This window comes from Octodon degus, unplaced genomic scaffold (genome assembly GCF_000260255.1).
Source record: "Octodon degus isolate 3935 unplaced genomic scaffold, OctDeg1.0 scaffold00020, whole genome shotgun sequence".
Taxonomy (NCBI): Eukaryota; Metazoa; Chordata; class Mammalia; order Rodentia; family Octodontidae; genus Octodon; species Octodon degus.
In genome coordinates this window covers 7131951-7148834 of record NW_004524596.1, presented here as the reverse complement: position 1 = coordinate 7148834, position 16884 = coordinate 7131951, and the positions used below count along the sequence as shown (strand labels likewise).

The window sequence follows — 16884 nt, the reverse complement described above, 5'->3', positions numbered from 1 at the left end:
TTACCACTGCATTTTTTATTTCCGAAATTATTTCTGATCTGATTTCTTCTATACCTTTCTGCAGTTGATTCTTTACTGTCAACACTATTATTTCAGAGATATCTGGTGTGTGATTTACAGTTTCCTCAGTGCTAGTGTCTTCTGCATTTATACTGGGTGGACTCGAGGCCTGAGACTGCATTTTGTTCCTTCTCTTTGTCATTTTATATACCACTGTCTTCTGACCTTTGGTGTAGAGCTTAGATAGAGTTATTACTTTAGCACCAGGTCCGGATCTACGAAGTTCACATTCCTCCAGGTGAGTGTTGTTTGGATCTGGCTGCTGTGCTCCAGTTCTTTCTGCTGCAGCCCTTAGAGTTGAACCCTTTGTGTCTCTCTGGCAAGATGAGAGATTCTGGCAAGATGAGAGATTCTGCTTCTGAATCAGCTGGGTGGGTCTTGCCTCTAGCCTCTTTGCAGGGAGTTCTGCTGAAGAGTTCTGTGCTGGGCCTGTGCCCTGGGTCTGTTCAGGATCCCGCAGCCTGGGTTGTCTCATTCCGGTACTTTATCTTTAGATGTTCAAAGTAAAAAATTTTCTGTTACTTAAGATGATTTAATGTCAGCCTCTCTGAACTAAACTTCTGTATTCTGAGGCTTTGGTAAAGCATTTAAATAAAGTTTATTTTCATATTAGTGACTGAGAGGTGCTTCTAGTGAATAAAGACTTTTTTCAGTGGTGTTCTTTTGAAACAATGATATTTTAATTCAGCTAATTTTTTGTAAGATACTACTTTGGTCAAATTCTTGGGGGGGGGGTGCATTTGGATTTTTTTTTTTTTTTTTTTTTTTTTTTTTTTTGGACAGCATCTCTGTACTTTAGCTTGGTCTTAAACTCACAATACGTAGCCCAGGCTGGATTTGAACTCAAGCTGATACTCCAGCCTCAGCCTTCTGAGTGCTAGGATTACAGGCAAGTGCTACCACGCCTACCAAATTTCTCAGTTTTGTCGTGTATCAGACAGCATTTTCTAATAAAACTGATGTAATGTGTGGTGTTATGAGCTTGAAAATGTTGTATGAGAGAGAATCACATGTGGGTAATTCATGATTGCTTACATCTAGAGACTCAGTAGATATTAGGGTATGCATATTTATCTTTATCCATTGTCTGAACATATGAGGTATTTTATATAAGTCTATTTTATTAATACTTTAAAAAACAACAACAACAAAAAAACGAGGTCTCACTGTAATTCACACTGGCCCTGAACTCACTGTGTAGCGCAGGTTGGCCTTGAATTTGTGGTGTTCTTCCTGCCTCAGCCTCCTGAGTGATGGGATTACAGGAGGGCACCACTACACCTGCTGTACAAGCCTATCTTAATATGAACCTGAACAAAACAAAACTAAGCAGGCAGATAGTTCCATTAGAAGCTTATGTCATATCCTATTAATATATACCCTTGCAAAGCAAAGGGAAACTAAAAATTGTTATTTTCTGTGGTTCATTTTTAGACTTCATTGTAGCATAATTTATTGTGTTAAAATTTAGAATTAGGTTCTTTTTGCACAATAATTGTATATTTCTCTTAGGCAACAGCTGAAGCTAATAATCTTGCTGCAGTAGCAGGAGCACGAGATGTCTATTGCAAAAGTATGGAACAGGTTTGTAACTAAATTTAAATTTGATGCTGGTGTGGGTTAGATGATATGCAATAATATTTTGATTAATGAATATTTCTGATTGCGAACAATTCAGTTCACAAACATCATTTGACAAAATTTTGTCTCTATTTGTAAACCCTGCATAGGGTGACAAAGATGACTGTTTTCCTTATCTGAACACAAAGGCAGCCATCTTCCCCACAATCATAAAAAGTAATTAAGTTCATAAACCGAGGTACCACTGTAATTGTATTTAAGATTGTCATGTGACATTGTTTGTAATTTCTTTTATGATTCATACTAGAAAAAAGTATAAAAATCACATGGCTAGAATGCAAAATTCAGGTGGTAAGTTATATAAACTGGTGAAATATTTTCTGGCTCATTCTGAATGCTGTTATTAGAATTCTCTGATGGAATTAACAAATAGCAGTTTTTGCAGTAAGCTTGCTCAACCATTAAGGTATCACATTAGTGTGTAATATTTTATCTACTATCTTGTCTTCAGTCTTTTGTATTATTATGTTGCATGGTGGGTCCTGTGGAGTTAAGTACAGTGCACAGAATTCAGTTTTAGTGGTACTAACCATATTTGGAAAATGATTTGCTTGAATGATTTAAAACATGTAAGAAATAATAAGTTATGACTACCTGTGAGGTGTGGTAAGCAAGTTTGAAGCTGATTTGTAAAAAGTGTGAGCAGGAAGTTTTTTCAAGTGTTAATATTTCTAGTACAGAAACTTTCCAACTATAATTATTTCCATACAGGTATGTGGTGGGGACAAGCCTTACATTGCACCTTCAGACCTGGAGCGAAAACACCTGGATCTCAAGGAAGTGGCAATTAGACAGTTTCGTTCTGTGAAAAAAATGGGTGGCGATGAGTTCTGCCGTCGCTATCAGGACCAGCTTGAAGCTGAAATTGAAGAAAGCTATGCAAATTTTATAAAGCACAATGATGGCAAAAATATCTTTTATGCTGCTCGTACTCCTGCCACACTGTTTGCGGTGATGTTTGCAATGTATATAATCTCAGGACTGACTGGCTTCATTGGCCTAAACTCTATAGCCGTCTTGTGTAACCTTGTCATGGGGTTAGCACTGACATCCCTTTGTACTTGGGCATATGTTAAATACTCTGGGGAGTTCAGAGAAATTGGAACTATGATTGATCAGATTGCTGAAACACTATGGGAACAGGTTGGTATCTGTCTTTTGTTTCTTAATGACTAATCTCATTTTTCCTCTGGTTGTGCCCTCCCTATTGCAGTGTTTGCACACCTTCTTTATATGAAGAATGTCAAGGATATTTCGTTTTGTTTAGATATAGAATTTGTACTGTGCTACCTGTACTTGAGGATTTTTTTTTCTTTAAAATTATAATTATAACACACTTTGGTAAACTTAAATCTGTAGTATCCTCTAGATAGATTCTTTCTTATAGGTCTGATTATGACATTCCATGGATAGGACCATAGTCTCTAGTTTTTTTTTCTTTGAGAAAATATAATCAGTGAACAATTTAAAAGATAAGGAAAAGAAATTTGGAAGTATAGTCAGTGCTTTTGAAAAGAAATTTCTTACTAATATGAAGAGACACTGTAGAAGAATTTGAATGATAGGTCTCTAATGCCTTCCATGAAGATAGTGGTGATTTAGTGATGACTACAAGGGACAGTTCTACAGAAGTTGCTGTCTGAAGACACTGGTGCATATCTATACCATGGAAATACTAATGAACTAACCAAAGCATCTCGAGCAAAGAACCAACATCAGTCATAATCTTTACCCTCAAATCAGAATTCAGAGTCAGGCTGTGAACTCTTGGCCAGCAAGCATCTACGAAGGAAAGCCATTTTGTACACCTTTGAGCTGTGTTTTGGAATTGCCTGTGTACAGATAATTTCACTTATGTGGAATTGAGGATGTATCTTTTAAAATAATCATTGTGAAATACCTGAGCATCATGTCAAGGACCAGAATGAATGTTGTGATCATTATTGAGGACAGGTAGATGTAACATCCATTTTCACATGCAATTTCTGGAGCAGTGAGGTATTTACCTTACTTAAAGATTTAGGATTTGCAGGTCTATAATTGTTTTGACTTTAAAAAGCTGAAGAAGTAGGACATTTTTTTAGTTGATTGGATGTTGACTTCTTGTACTAATATATGACTTTATAAAGTGACCTACTATATTGGATTTTGTCTTTTCTTTTTAGAGAAATGCTCTATTTATTAAGATCTGATTTGGACATTTGTTTTTGGATATTTGTTAAGTTAACATTTTTATCTTTTAAAAACTTCATTATTTTGTGGTCCTTGAATAATTTCTAAGAGAAGATGAATTAAAAGCTATTGCATCTCACTTTTTGAAAAAATATGATGTACAAATTTTGAACCCTTACTAATTTCCTGCAGCATGAATGACAGTAATTGTACAATATCTTCTGTAATGTACTCATCTGTTCAGCATTGATTCTAAGATTTTAGAGATACCATTATTACAGAACAATTAAATGGAAGACTCTTAAGGTGTGTAAGATTATTTTCATGATAGTATAATGGAGGTAAGGGATCTGCGCTGTCAACAAACTTTGTCTAAATTTCTTTGCATTTCTCTTTTCTTTTGCCTCAGAGGAGTCCCAGGAAGGTGAGAAACCTACAAAGTCTGAAATTCTTGTAGTCTTAACTCTAGCTTTGAGGCAGTCTGAGTCATTCTCCTAACAAATCGCTCCATGTTTTAGGTGTTTTCCAAACTGTTTGAAGTTACTAGACGTCGAATGGTTCATCGTGCTCTTTCATCAGCACAGCGACAGAGACTGTCATCCAACAATAACAAGAAGAAAAATTAGACAGTATTTTTAACTTTTTTCTCTATCTGAAGTGTTCACACTTATACATGTAGGACAATAAGCAGGACCGTCTGGGCCGGTCTGCATAAATGCTGTATACATACCAGATTTGATGCTGCATATAGGGTATGGAATTGCACATCCATCTCATAGGATTTGTAAATGGTTTGAATAAGAGGAAAGTAATTTTTGTTGCATATGTCTAATTACATAATGTGTAACATCATAATTTCTTTTCTTTTGGGAGAAGCATCTTTATTTCTCACATTCCTGGTTATTTTTGTCATTGCTTTGAATTGAATTTTTATATCTATTTTTATATGTAACTCTTTTTTTACCTCATGTTTTTGTTTGTTTTGCACATTTCTCATACCACAGGTATTGAAGCCACTGGGTGATAATTTGATGGAGGAAAACATAAGGCAGTCTGTTACAAACTCTATCAAAGCAGGCCTGACTGACCAGGTGTCTCATCATGCCAGATTAAAGACAGACTGACAGTTCATCTCCTCATGGACTCCACTTTCTTTTTCATGCTTGCTGTAAAATGAGAACTCGAATAAAAAAAATAAACCAAAGTTTACAATCAACTGTAGAAGTAGTTTAGTATAACTGGCTTCACAGATGGCTGCCACAGAGTGTGAAATTGTTTGTTGGTTTTTAAGCATTATTTTAATTGCTCCTTAGACCTGGAGATTAGCTGAGGAGCATTAGTTTATCATGCACATTTGTGCCATGTTTAATTTTTTTTCTTTTTACTTAATCTAATGTTAGTGAAATTTGTCTTATGTAAAAGGATATTTCAGGGAAATATTTTAAGAAATCTATTTAGTCTCTTTATTACAATGTCCCACTGAAATTTTAATTTTTAGAGAATTATGAATCACTGGATCAAGAATCAGATCAGAATGACAATGAAGCCTTTATTGAGCCACTACATTAAAAGTATATATTGCTTTACTGCCTTCAATACCAGTATTACATAAATGCATGTGTCAGAAACTTCACAAAAATTACATGACAACTCTTATAGCTGAGAAAGTAATTCTGAGGTGTACATTTGTTTTGCCTTTTAAAATTTATAAACCTGCCCTAAAAGGAGATGCATATCTGGGAAAATCTGAACTGTCTTTTTGCAGTTCAGCCTTCATGTACATAAAATATGCCATTAATTTTATTGGGGGAGAAACTCCATCCAAAAATGTTGCCTACAGCTATGAGTTAAGAGTGTCTGTACAGTGTGTAGCTTTTATTTTCTAAAATCACAGATAGGGCATGTATATGAATTATAAATATATAAATACAATTTTGTATTAAAAGTTTTGTAGTTTATGGCAAAATCTGGTTCTGTGGTAGGCTAATAAGTACAATTCCTGTGAAAGGAATGTTTGTGGCTCATGTCAGTGTGTGAATGCATAGACAATTTGAAGTTTTTGATATATTTGTGATATTTATCTTCCTTGAGCACTGCAGTCTCACCTTCCCAAGGGAATTCAATGGGAATGTTTATTGTGACTCGTTCTCTGTTGCATTTTAAAGTTATTTCCTGTAATTTATTTTCAGTACATAATTAAAAATTTGTTGTATATATAAATTGAAACTTGTGGGTTTTTTTTTTTTTTTTTGAAAGGAATTCTTCAAATAAATATTCCACTACATGTCATATTTGTCCATACTGGAAAGAGCATGAGCAGAAAACATTCAAGATGAGGGTATAAGGTATTGTACCTTGAAGCTATCTGAGCATGTAAGAACTTATTTTCTGTGTCCATAAGAGAAAATTTGTGAGTAGTCTAGGTGTGGTTAAGGGTATATTAATTTCTCTCCCCCATTCCTTCTGTGGGATTGTGTGTGTGTGTGTGTGTGTGTGTGTGTGTGTGTGTGAGAGAGAGAGAGAGAGAGAGAGAGAGAGAGAGAGAGAGAGAGAGACATGCAAAGCTTTTTTTTTCATACTTTTGTATCCTTTATGAACATTATTAAAACATCTGGTTTGGCTTTTAAGTGAAGAAAATTCAGGTCTTATATGTATGAAAGATTTTAACTTACTTTGGTTGATGTATCTCCTTTCCCATTCAAACCCTGTTTAATACAGACTGTATTTGTTTTTGTGTATATTAAATTGCTGCCTACTCATCTGTTCTTTTTAAACCTAAAAAGATGCCTCTTCACAATCCCATTTTATGAATGCTACAGATTGTTTATATGATGAATGAAAAATAAAGTTTGTTGGTTAATAGAAATTGTTCTGAAATAAAAGACTTACATATTTTACCTTTTAAAATTTTTGAAGATTAGATTTTTAAATACTTCTTGTTTTTCTCAAAGAAGTATCATCCTCTTTGTGATTCCAAGAAAGCACTTTAGTTTAAGCTCGAAGGCTCAGGACATTATTAAGCAAGAAGCAATCAAAAGGATTAAAGGCAAATTCAAAAATGTTGACTGGAATAACACTTTCAGTATTAGTATATTTTCTGTGTGGTAGAGTTTTTAGTAATGTTACAGATTAAGCTTTTACAGAAACTTCCTCAATAACAAGGTTTGTCCTAGTCAAGATATAATTTACTTTTTTGGAAATAGGCAATTATCTGTGATCCTGCTATTGAGTATGCCTTCTGTATATCTTATGATGGGTAGCTAATCATCCTTGCTTCAGTGAAAATATTTCTGTTTGTAGAATTTAATAACTTTTTTTTCTTTACCCCTCCTTTCCTTTTTCTGGCAGAATCTCACTATCTAGTTCAGTATGGCTACATATATGTAGCCCTGGTTGACCTGAAAGAGTGATCCTTTTCTGAATAGTAGGATTATGGGTATGCACCACTATGCCCAGCAGTATTTCCCTTTTGAGGGTTATATTTTCACTGAGCTCTGAGATAAATTTTGTTTTAATTTCAGGACTGAGCTCAGTGGACTATAGAGCTTTGCATATTTGAATTAGGCATGAGCGCTATTTGTTCTAGTTAGGTTCATTACTATGGAATTTTAAAATTTCTGGTCTTTAATTGGTAGAGACTAAGAAACAATGAATTGGAGTTGGTTCTTTGAAAGAATAAATGAAATTGATAAACCCATAACCAACCTTTCCAAAAAAGGAAAGACAAAACTTAAATTCATGCAATAAGGAATGAAAAGGATGAAATCACTACAAATCCTAAAGAAATTCACAAGATAATATGTACTTTGGAAAGTCTTTACTCTTACAGGATAGAAAACAGGAAAAATAGATTCCTAGATACATGTGAATTAGCAAAGCTGAATCAAGAAGTATAAAAATTCTGAATAACCCAATATTAGTCAATGAAATTGAAAATATAATAAAAACTACCAACAAAAGCCCAGGTCCTGGTGGATTCACAGCTGAATTCTATGAGACATTTAGAGAAGATTTAATGACAGGTCTTCGAAAACTCTTGAATAAAATTATAAAAGGGAAGCAATTCTCCCTAACTCATTACTGGAGGCAAGTATTACTGTTATACCAACACTGAGAACCAACTAAAAAGGAGAACTACACAGGCCAATCTCCCTAGTGAACTTAGAAGGAAAAAGTCCTCAATAAAATACTAGCAAGAGGATTATACATCACAACCAAGTGGGATTCATCATAGGAATGCAGAGATGGTTCAGTATATAAAGATTAATAAATGAAATACGCCATATCAACAGAGCCAAGGATAAAAAACATATGATCATCTTGATAAAAGGCTTTTGACAAAAGCCCAATGCTCATTCATGATAAAAACCCTACAGAAAGTTGAAATAGTTGGTTTTTACCTCCACATGATAAAAGCCATTAATGACAAACCAACAGCCAACATCATACTGAATGGACAAAAATTGAAAACCTTCACTTTAAAATCAGGAACACGACAAGGATGTCCACTGCCACCATTCCTGTTCATATAGTTCTGGAAACAGCAATTAAGCAAGAGAGAAAAGTAATTGGAAAGGAACAATTTTTTTTAATATGAAGTTCCATGTGCATTTATAGGTCTTAATTGCAGCAAAATGTAAATGAAAATTGAGAGCACTGCTTATTAGGCAAGTACCTTTAAAATTTAGTTTGAAGTAAGAAAATGGAGTTTCTCCAGACAACATATTCATATAAAATTTACTTTAGTTTATGCTCTAAAGAGTACATGTTATAACCATCAGTAAGAGGGCTTTTATATTTCAACTGAGCCTTCTATCTGCCATCACTGTGTCCATGAAGGGGCGCTTCTGAATCCAATACTGCATGATACTGCATGCTGCAGTATCTGGGGCAGGGCAGTGTGGACTCGGTGAAGGTCATGACTATGAATTGCAACATGCCCAGGGATCTGGGTGAGGGTGCCAATAAATTCGTGTTTTTCAACATCCCCCAGATTCAGTGTATGAACCCCTTGGTGCAGATCCTGATGTTCAAGAACATGACCCCATCTCCCTTCTTGTGCTTCTACCTGGATCCTGGGGAGCAGGTCTTAGTGGACATGGAGATCAAGAGCAATGGGGAGATTGTGGAGAACATCCGCAAGATCCTGGGGAAGAGCGAGGGGACGCTGCAGCGGGAGGAGCAGGAAAAGCAGTGGCTGTCCCACTCAGGCAACTTTGAGCCCTGGAAATACTGCCTGTGGGAGTGCATGTGCAAGGTGGAAAGCCAGGTACCATACCCAGGCCTGGTGCCCCTGCCCAAGGAGATGACCACAGCAAGGTCAGGGCTGCCCTGAGAGCCAGTTCCCAGGACTGAGGCGCCGTAGGGAGTTGGCCCCTGTGAGCAAGGATGCTGCATATGAGGACTGCATACAAGGACCCTGTGTGGGAAGACACCCCTGCCCTGGCAATAAAGGCTGTGTGAGCAGTGGGGGGGGGGGGGGAATCAAAATGAACACGGTACATAGAGATGAATAACTTTCTTTTATGTAGTAGCAAAAGGAGTCAATAATCCTTTCAAGAAAGAGACGATTTCACTCCTACCAACTTGGATTCACTATCCACAAATGATATTGGAACCTCACCAATAGTGTAATTCAGTTGCCTTGCTCAGTCATCTCCATCTGGAAGACATAGCCTTTAGAAATACATTTTTCTATTCTCTAGAACTATTTTTGTATAATCTGAAGCTTCCTGTTAAATCAGATGCTCCTGGTCTCAGCAAAATCTGAGTTTTTTGTTTTTTTTTTTTTTGGTGGAACCGGGGATAGAAATCAGGCCCTTTCTCTTGCCAGGGAAGTGCTTATTCTACTGAGCCATCTCCCTGGCCCAAAATCTGAGTTAAAAAGTTGGCCCCATGGCTGATTATTTTTCTTTTCAAATCCCAGCCATATACACCATTTCCTTTGTAGTGAGTTCCAGAGACAATATCAAAATTACCTTCCCTTTGCTTTCTAATGAATTCAGGAATAAACTTTGGATGGTATGAGAAGCGAGCATCTATAATAATTATGTAGTTTCCTGTGGATATATGCAGTTCTGAGTCCCAACTTTTTCTCCTGTGGTCGTAGAAGAATTTTGTCTGATCCGTAGATATTTTCCAACTGTTCAGTAGCCTCCCTTGTTCCACCTGGGCTTCCATCATCTATGATTATTTTATAGTTGAATCCATTCTTGGAGAAGCTTTTCACCAGCAGCCACACAATGAGAGGCAGGTTTTCGTGCTTGTTGTAGGTAGGTGAAAGCACCGAATACTTTCCCGGTTTGGGAAGCGGCCCCCTGACTCCAAGGGAGACCCTGCTGGTGCTTGGATTGTCCTCCATGGGGGCCATGGCAGAATTGCCAACAAGAAAAATTATTATTTGCAGGTGACATGATATTCTACGTAGAACACACAAAACGCTGCCAAAAGAATACCAGATTTAATAACCAAATTCTGTAGCATAGCTCAATACAGTCAGTACTCAAAAATTAATAGCATTCCTGTACACAAACTGAGAAATTAGAGGAAACCATAACTTTCCACAGTAACATTAAAATACTAGGAATCAACTTAATAAAATATCTGTACAGTATAGTGCTCTGAAAGATCAAAAAGGATTTTGGAAAGTGGAAAGATATTCCTCACTTGTGGATAGGAAGAATCAACATTGTGAAAATGGCTCTACTCCAAAAACTTGCACAGATGTATTCTTGATTAAAAGATCATTGGTATACCTGACATCAAGAGAAAACATTGCTAAACTTCATCTGGAACCAGAAGACATCTAGAATAGCAAAAGCAATCCTGGGAAGCAAAGAAAAGGCAAGAGGCATCACAATCTTTGACTTGAAATTATAGTTCAAAGTACTATGATAGAATCAACATGCTACTGGGAAAAAAAAAAAAAAAAAAAAAAAAAAACCCTGCAGATCAAGAGCAGATTAGAAGATACAGACACAACTGCAAACACACTCAGCCACCTTTGACAAAGGGGCCAAACATTCACTGGAAGAAAGCCTTGTTCATAAGTAGTGCTGAAAAAACTGACTTTCCATGTGCCATAAACTAAAATTAGACATACCCATCACCATGCACTAAAGTCAAAATAGATCACAGATCTAAATATTAAAACAAATACTAAATCTACTGGAGGAGAAAGTAAGTAGAAGTAGGCAGAGAGTTCATGAACAATCAGCGGCCCAGGAAATACTTCAAAGAATCAACAACTGGGATCTCTTCTTAATTGAAATGTTTTTGCACATCAAAAGAAATCAGTAGAGCAAAAAGAAAACCCACAAACTGAGAAAAAATTTTAGCTGACTATCTTTCAGACAAAGGACTTCTATCTAGAGCATATAAAGAATTTTTAAAAAATCGTGTCCCCAAAATTCAAAGGCAGGCCCAATCCAAAAGTGGGCATTTGAGATGAATATACACTTCTCAGATGAAAGACAAAAGGATAAATAAATATATAAAAAAGGTTCAGTATTATTGGTCATACAAGAAATATGAATTCAATCACTGAAGTTCCCTCTCATCCCAGAAAGAATGGCCATTATTAAGACAGTAACAAATTTTGGTGGGGCTATGGAGAAAAAGAAACTTTCCACTATTTGTAGGAGTGCAAAGTGGTACAACCACTCTGGAAGTCAGTGTGGTGATTCCTCCAAAAGCTAGGATTGGAGGTCCCATTCAAGTCAGCTATCCCCCTCCTGAGTATTTTTCCACAAGAACTAAAATTATACCACAGTGATGTATGTGCACCAATGTTTATAGCAGTGCAATTTGTCAGAACTTTGAAATAACCCAAACGCCCATCAACTGAGGAATGGATAAAAAGATATTTCTATATCTTGGGGTATTGCTCAGCTATAAAGAAAGATAAACTGGAGGCTTTTATAGGTAAATTGATGCAACTAGAGACTATACTCATAAGAAACTCAGACCTGCATGTGTAAACATCATATTGTCTCTCTAGTGTAAAAACCTGAAACAGTAAATAAAATACAAGGTTTTTTTTTTTTTTTTTTGCGGTACCGAGGATTGGACTCTGGACCTTGCTCTTGTCAGGCAGGTGCTTATGCCACTGAGCTACCTCCTCAGTCCCCAAAAAGTACAATAGATACTGTGAAAGGGAAACTGTTGAAAGGTAAGGAACAACTGGAATGAAGGAAAGCAGAAAAAGAAGGGTGGGGGAAATTATATATATATTTATATATGCACATATATAAGCTGGGATAATTGTACTGCTGTGATCTGGCCTATTGAAAGAAACAGTTAATGCTTACATTTTTTCTTTTTAATTTTGTGTTTATTAATTTTCCATGCTTATATCTGGTAATCTGAACAACTAATTTTAAGACAACAATATGCAATATAAGAACTATTGTTGAATTCTCGTTTTACTTAATGAAGTTCTGTATCATTTCTAATGCTTTATATTTTATTCTCAAAAAAATTTAAAAAGCAAAAAATAAAATATAAACTTGTTCCTGTAACAAAGAAAAAAAAAAGCTATTAAAATATACCGGAAAACACTGATGTGGCTGTTAATGGTTTGCCTTAAAAATATTCAAAATGACCCCTTAGCATTTGGTTAGGCTTTTAACCCAGTAATGAGCATTTAAACTAGCTGCTTCTGTGTTTGTGTAGGTTGCTATGTCTCTTGCACATATATAGGCTCCAGCCTAAAGGTTCATGGCCACATGAGTTTGACCAGAATTCATGCTTGTATTCTTGTATTTTACATTCTTGTCATAGTTGTGTGGCAATGACGAGGATGAGCTCGAAACCCTGCAGCAGTGTTTCCGGCAGCTGTCTTCTTCCTTAAGCCCTGCATTAGAGACTTGACTTGGAGAAGGGGGTCGTTTCCAACCAGCATGGAATTGTCATCTTTTCTGTGTAAGTTTTAGATTAAATTCTAGGACTTCCTGACCTTCAGATTTGCATTTTGCTGGGATTTAGCTCAAGGAATTGAGCTACTTTAACACTGCAGTGAAATACAACTTTTATAGTCTTTTAAATTTGAGACTTTGGGACTCTTCAAAGCCAAAAAGGTACCAGCTGACCAGGTCAAAAGTACCTAAAGATGTGTAAGAAAAGTTTAGGTGAGGAATCACAGCTGTTGGCTAGCTCAGTAAAACATTTTCATATGTATATTTGTATTCCTTATAGTCCTGTAAGGTTATATAGGATATCACCTCATGAAAAAAGAAGTCTCCTGTATCTCAGGCTGACAAACCTAGGATTTTAAATCATGTGAAGCTTTAGATACAGATGATGTCTCTAACTTAAGATATAAGTTTTGTCTTGGCTACATTCTGAAAGCCCTACAAAGTGCAGGATGAAAAAAGATCTTGCTAAAATTGAATGAAATAATGTCAAATTACTCATAATATTATTATTTTAAAATGAATCATATGATGAAGAACTGGAAATTTTCCTAATCATTGGATTGTATACTTCAGAGGTAACCATTATTTACTGTGGTATGTGTTGAAATCTTTCCTGTGCTTATTGTTACATCTGTGTGTGCTTATTGAGATATTGTGTGTGCATAAGACATACACTTGATTTTTAATCCTACAAAAAGTCATTTTGTACAATTTTCTTTTTTTAAGGTTTTCCTGCTTATTAAATCCTCTTATGAAAACATTCACAATCACTGAAGACAGGCACTGCAGAATCTCTACTCCTTCTGCTGCTCTCCAATCTCGAGCTCACTTTTTGCCAGCACCAATGTTAGCCGTTGCGGTGCCCTTGACTTTCTTCATTCTGTTCTTGCGTTCCTTCCACTGCTTTCTGGAGTTCTTTTTCTTCTCATACAGGCTATGTCTTGCAAGTCTATGGTTTGGCTCATTTTTCTTCGCATAATCCAGGGAGTTGTAAGTAATGCCTAAGCTAGTCATCTTGCCACCATCAAATGGGTTCTCAATCCAAACACAAAAATGACATCTGGTGTGGTCTTGTACATCTTGGCGAGTTTTTCCCAAATTTCTGTTTTAGGTACTGTTGCTTTCCCAGGGTGAAGGACGTCAATGACCATTTGTTTCCTTTGAAGAAGTCAGTTGGTCATGAACTTCTGGTTTTGGATAGTTACTGTGTCATTCATGATGGCAATGATCCTCAGACAGCCTCAAACAGGGAGGAACAGAGAAATGTTCTCCAGCCAATCATATCAATGTGCATGGAAGGACCACAATTTTCTTTTTGTATAACATGATTGTTTTTCTGGGTTATTACGTAACTATAATACTCATGTGGTGGCATTGATTTGATTCTTTTAAGGGTAAACAGGGCTGTATGTTTGTTTGTTTTCTTGAGCTGAGTCACTATGTTGCCCAAACTGATCTTGAACTTCTGGGCTTAAGTGAATCTCCTGAGTATTTGGGACTACAGGTGCATTCTACCATGCCCAGCTGGTGAATGCAGTTTTGACTATAGAGCACTAGACTTTGTATCTTTTTCTAACTGTACTTCTTGAAGCTTGTCTATACTTTACTTTCTGTCATTAGAAAGGTTATTATTAAGAGCTAGTAAGATCTGTTTTACTTTTTGTTTTCTTTTTCAGTACTGAGGATTGAGCTGGGGGCCTTTGGGATGTTAGGTAAATATTGTAGCAGTGAGCTACATCCCCAGTCCTTTAAGAATTTTTAAATGGTCATGAATTTGTAGCCATTTACATTAAGAAAGGTCATCTAAAATGAGACAGCTTAAACTTGCCAAATATGAACATTACCTAAAGCTTGGATAACCTAGAACTTGAAGAGTACTTAAATTTCAATTCAAGGAAAAGGATATGGATCTTAGAGTTAAAATTGTCTTCATACTATCACTTCCCAACTTTGTAAGCTTGGATAAATGCTTATGTAATGTAGATGCCTCAGTTGCTTTGCCTGTAAGATGTGACTGTCTTCTTGAGGATCTTGGGAGGATAGGATGAGAATATCCTGCTAGATACTCTCTTTTTTTGAAAAAATCAGTCTGATTTGTTTTTAATTAAGTATTATGGTCATATACAAATTTGTGCTCATGTTGTACCTTCCTCACTTTAGTCCTTCTAATGAGCTGACAGGAAGCACCACTATCAATCACACATACAACAGTAAAAGTTTTAGTCTTGTGTTTTTGAATAGCTATTTAAACACTACCATGAATAGTAACTCAGTCTGACCTAAAGAAATCAAAAGTAGAACTTGCTGTTATATCATGCTAACTCTTAAAAGGATCTGATTTTACAGATCAACTATAAAATGTGAGAAATGTTAGATATTCTTTATTTGGTATTATATATACACCACACTAAAATTCCTTTCGATAAGTAAAAGGCAGCACTTTTTAGATATAGGGAATTCTAATTAAATTGGCATAGTCAAGACTAAAAATATAGACATAGCTTTCTTGTCTTCAGCCACTCCCTTTAACAGGCCAATAAACACAAACTGAAACGGTGGAAACTTGCTTGGTTTTGAGACAATGAAAGATTCTCTCAGTATTTAAACATATTCACATAACCAGTTATATAAATCTAAATATAAAACCAACCTTCAGTAGTTTTGAGATGATATTCTCAATCTTTGTGAAAAGTTGAACATTACTAATCAAGTCCATCCATGTATTTAGAAGGGAAAACAGTGATAGAATTTACTGAACTGGAATTACTATCAAACCTTGAAGAAAAAAATGATATACATTTAACTACAAGCTAATTTTATTTAAATCAGGACTGCCCAACAAAAATATTCTGTCAGTCACTCATGATCTGAATTCTGGTGTATGAGATTAAATTATGGTACACATACAAAAACCATGAGACATTTCTGTTCAGTAATAAATAAGGCAGTGACTATTACTCATTAGTAGCCTTTTTGAGGTAAGTTAGTCTGGCCTTTTTCCCTTCTTGCTGCCAGCAAAGATCATTTTTGTTCCTGGGATGTACTTCTTGGGATTCTCCAAATACTCCATCAAGGTATCCTCTCCCCAGGTGATACCTTTGTTCTTGTTGGCATCTGTGTAAGAGAATCCAGCAGCCTGACCTGTCTTCCGCCCAAAGAGACCATGGAGATTTGGCCCAGTCTTGTGCTTGCCTCCCTTCTCAACAGTGTGGCACTGGGCACACTTCTGTACAAAAATTTTCTTGGCTTTCTCAGCATCATCCACTTTTAAACCTGCTGTAGCTTCCACGCTGGGTGGTCACTGGTCTTCCCTTGTTACCTCAAGGAAAGTTCTAGTGCAGAAGCCTGATGTCCCGCTCTCTCTAGATACTCTTTTAAGCAGGGATGATATGCCTGCTTTTAACTTTGTATCCTCCTCTTTCTACAGAGACTACATGAATTTTGGAGGGTGATGGTCATTGCTGTTGTGTTCATCAGTATATTCCCTCAACTTGGTTAAGTTCTGTGGAAAGAAAAATTCATAAGTTTATATTTGCATCAAATATTTTTTACATAGTACATGGTCAGAGTATTTTTACACTTGATTTGAGCTAAAAGGCCAAGAAGCGATATGGTCAGAGTATTTTAAATGGGCTGATACACTTTAGTGCATGCCTTCTGCCTGCCTGGCTTACACAGACTACTATGGTTACTTTAGTTGGTTCTTTGACAAGTGTGAACTCCTAAACATTAGTGGTTTGAATTTCTCCTTTTGTATCAAAATAGGAACACAATCATTTAACTCATTAAATAACTTTGAGGGGAGTTCAAAGGTAAGCTACCCTCTTAGATTTGAATTATCTTTAGAATTTTAATATACTAATTTGATCTAATGTAGTTTCCTGTGTCCGTTTATAAAATCTCCCAGAACTGGGTCTACAGACATGTCTGGTGAGGAGATAAAATCTCTGTTACATTTGTTGTGCATTACTAATAGGTATATTCCTAATACTTAGAATTAAGATTGGGCTGGTGAGATGGCTCAGTGGTCTAAAGCACCTACTTAGAACAAGCTTAGCAAAGCACAGGGACCGCGGTTCAATCCCCCAGCACCACA

General features: G+C 36.2%; 1 protein-coding gene, 1 long non-coding RNA gene and 2 pseudogenes across 3 annotated transcripts in view; 3 read left to right on the top strand and 1 right to left on the bottom strand.

Annotated features, from left to right (window-relative positions):
- Positions 1 to 6266, top strand: part of Atl2 (atlastin GTPase 2) — a 72069-nt gene extending 65803 nt beyond the window's left edge. The window contains exons 11-14 of one of the 2 annotated variants that reach the window (XM_023711215.1): positions 1573 to 1644; positions 2413 to 2844; positions 4283 to 4297; positions 4392 to 4861. In XM_023711215.1, coding sequence (XP_023566983.1) covers positions 1573 to 1644; positions 2413 to 2844; positions 4283 to 4297; positions 4392 to 4499 — 627 coding nt within the window. In that variant the 3' untranslated portion in view covers positions 4500 to 4861. The other variant, XM_004627621.3, reaches the window with a different exon arrangement.
- Positions 6267 to 8791: 2525 nt separating this feature from the next.
- On the top strand, positions 8792 to 9208 carry LOC101581749 (annotated as a pseudogene).
- Positions 9209 to 9396: 188 nt separating this feature from the next.
- LOC101581364 lies at positions 9397 to 10243 on the bottom strand (annotated as a pseudogene).
- A 5426-nt stretch (positions 10244 to 15669) lies between these two features.
- Positions 15670 to 16884, top strand: part of LOC111815709 — an 18522-nt gene continuing 17307 nt past the window's right edge. The window contains exon 1 of the long non-coding RNA XR_002820358.1: positions 15670 to 15774. This is a non-coding gene — a long non-coding RNA (uncharacterized LOC111815709). The remainder of the gene's footprint in view (positions 15775 to 16884) is intronic.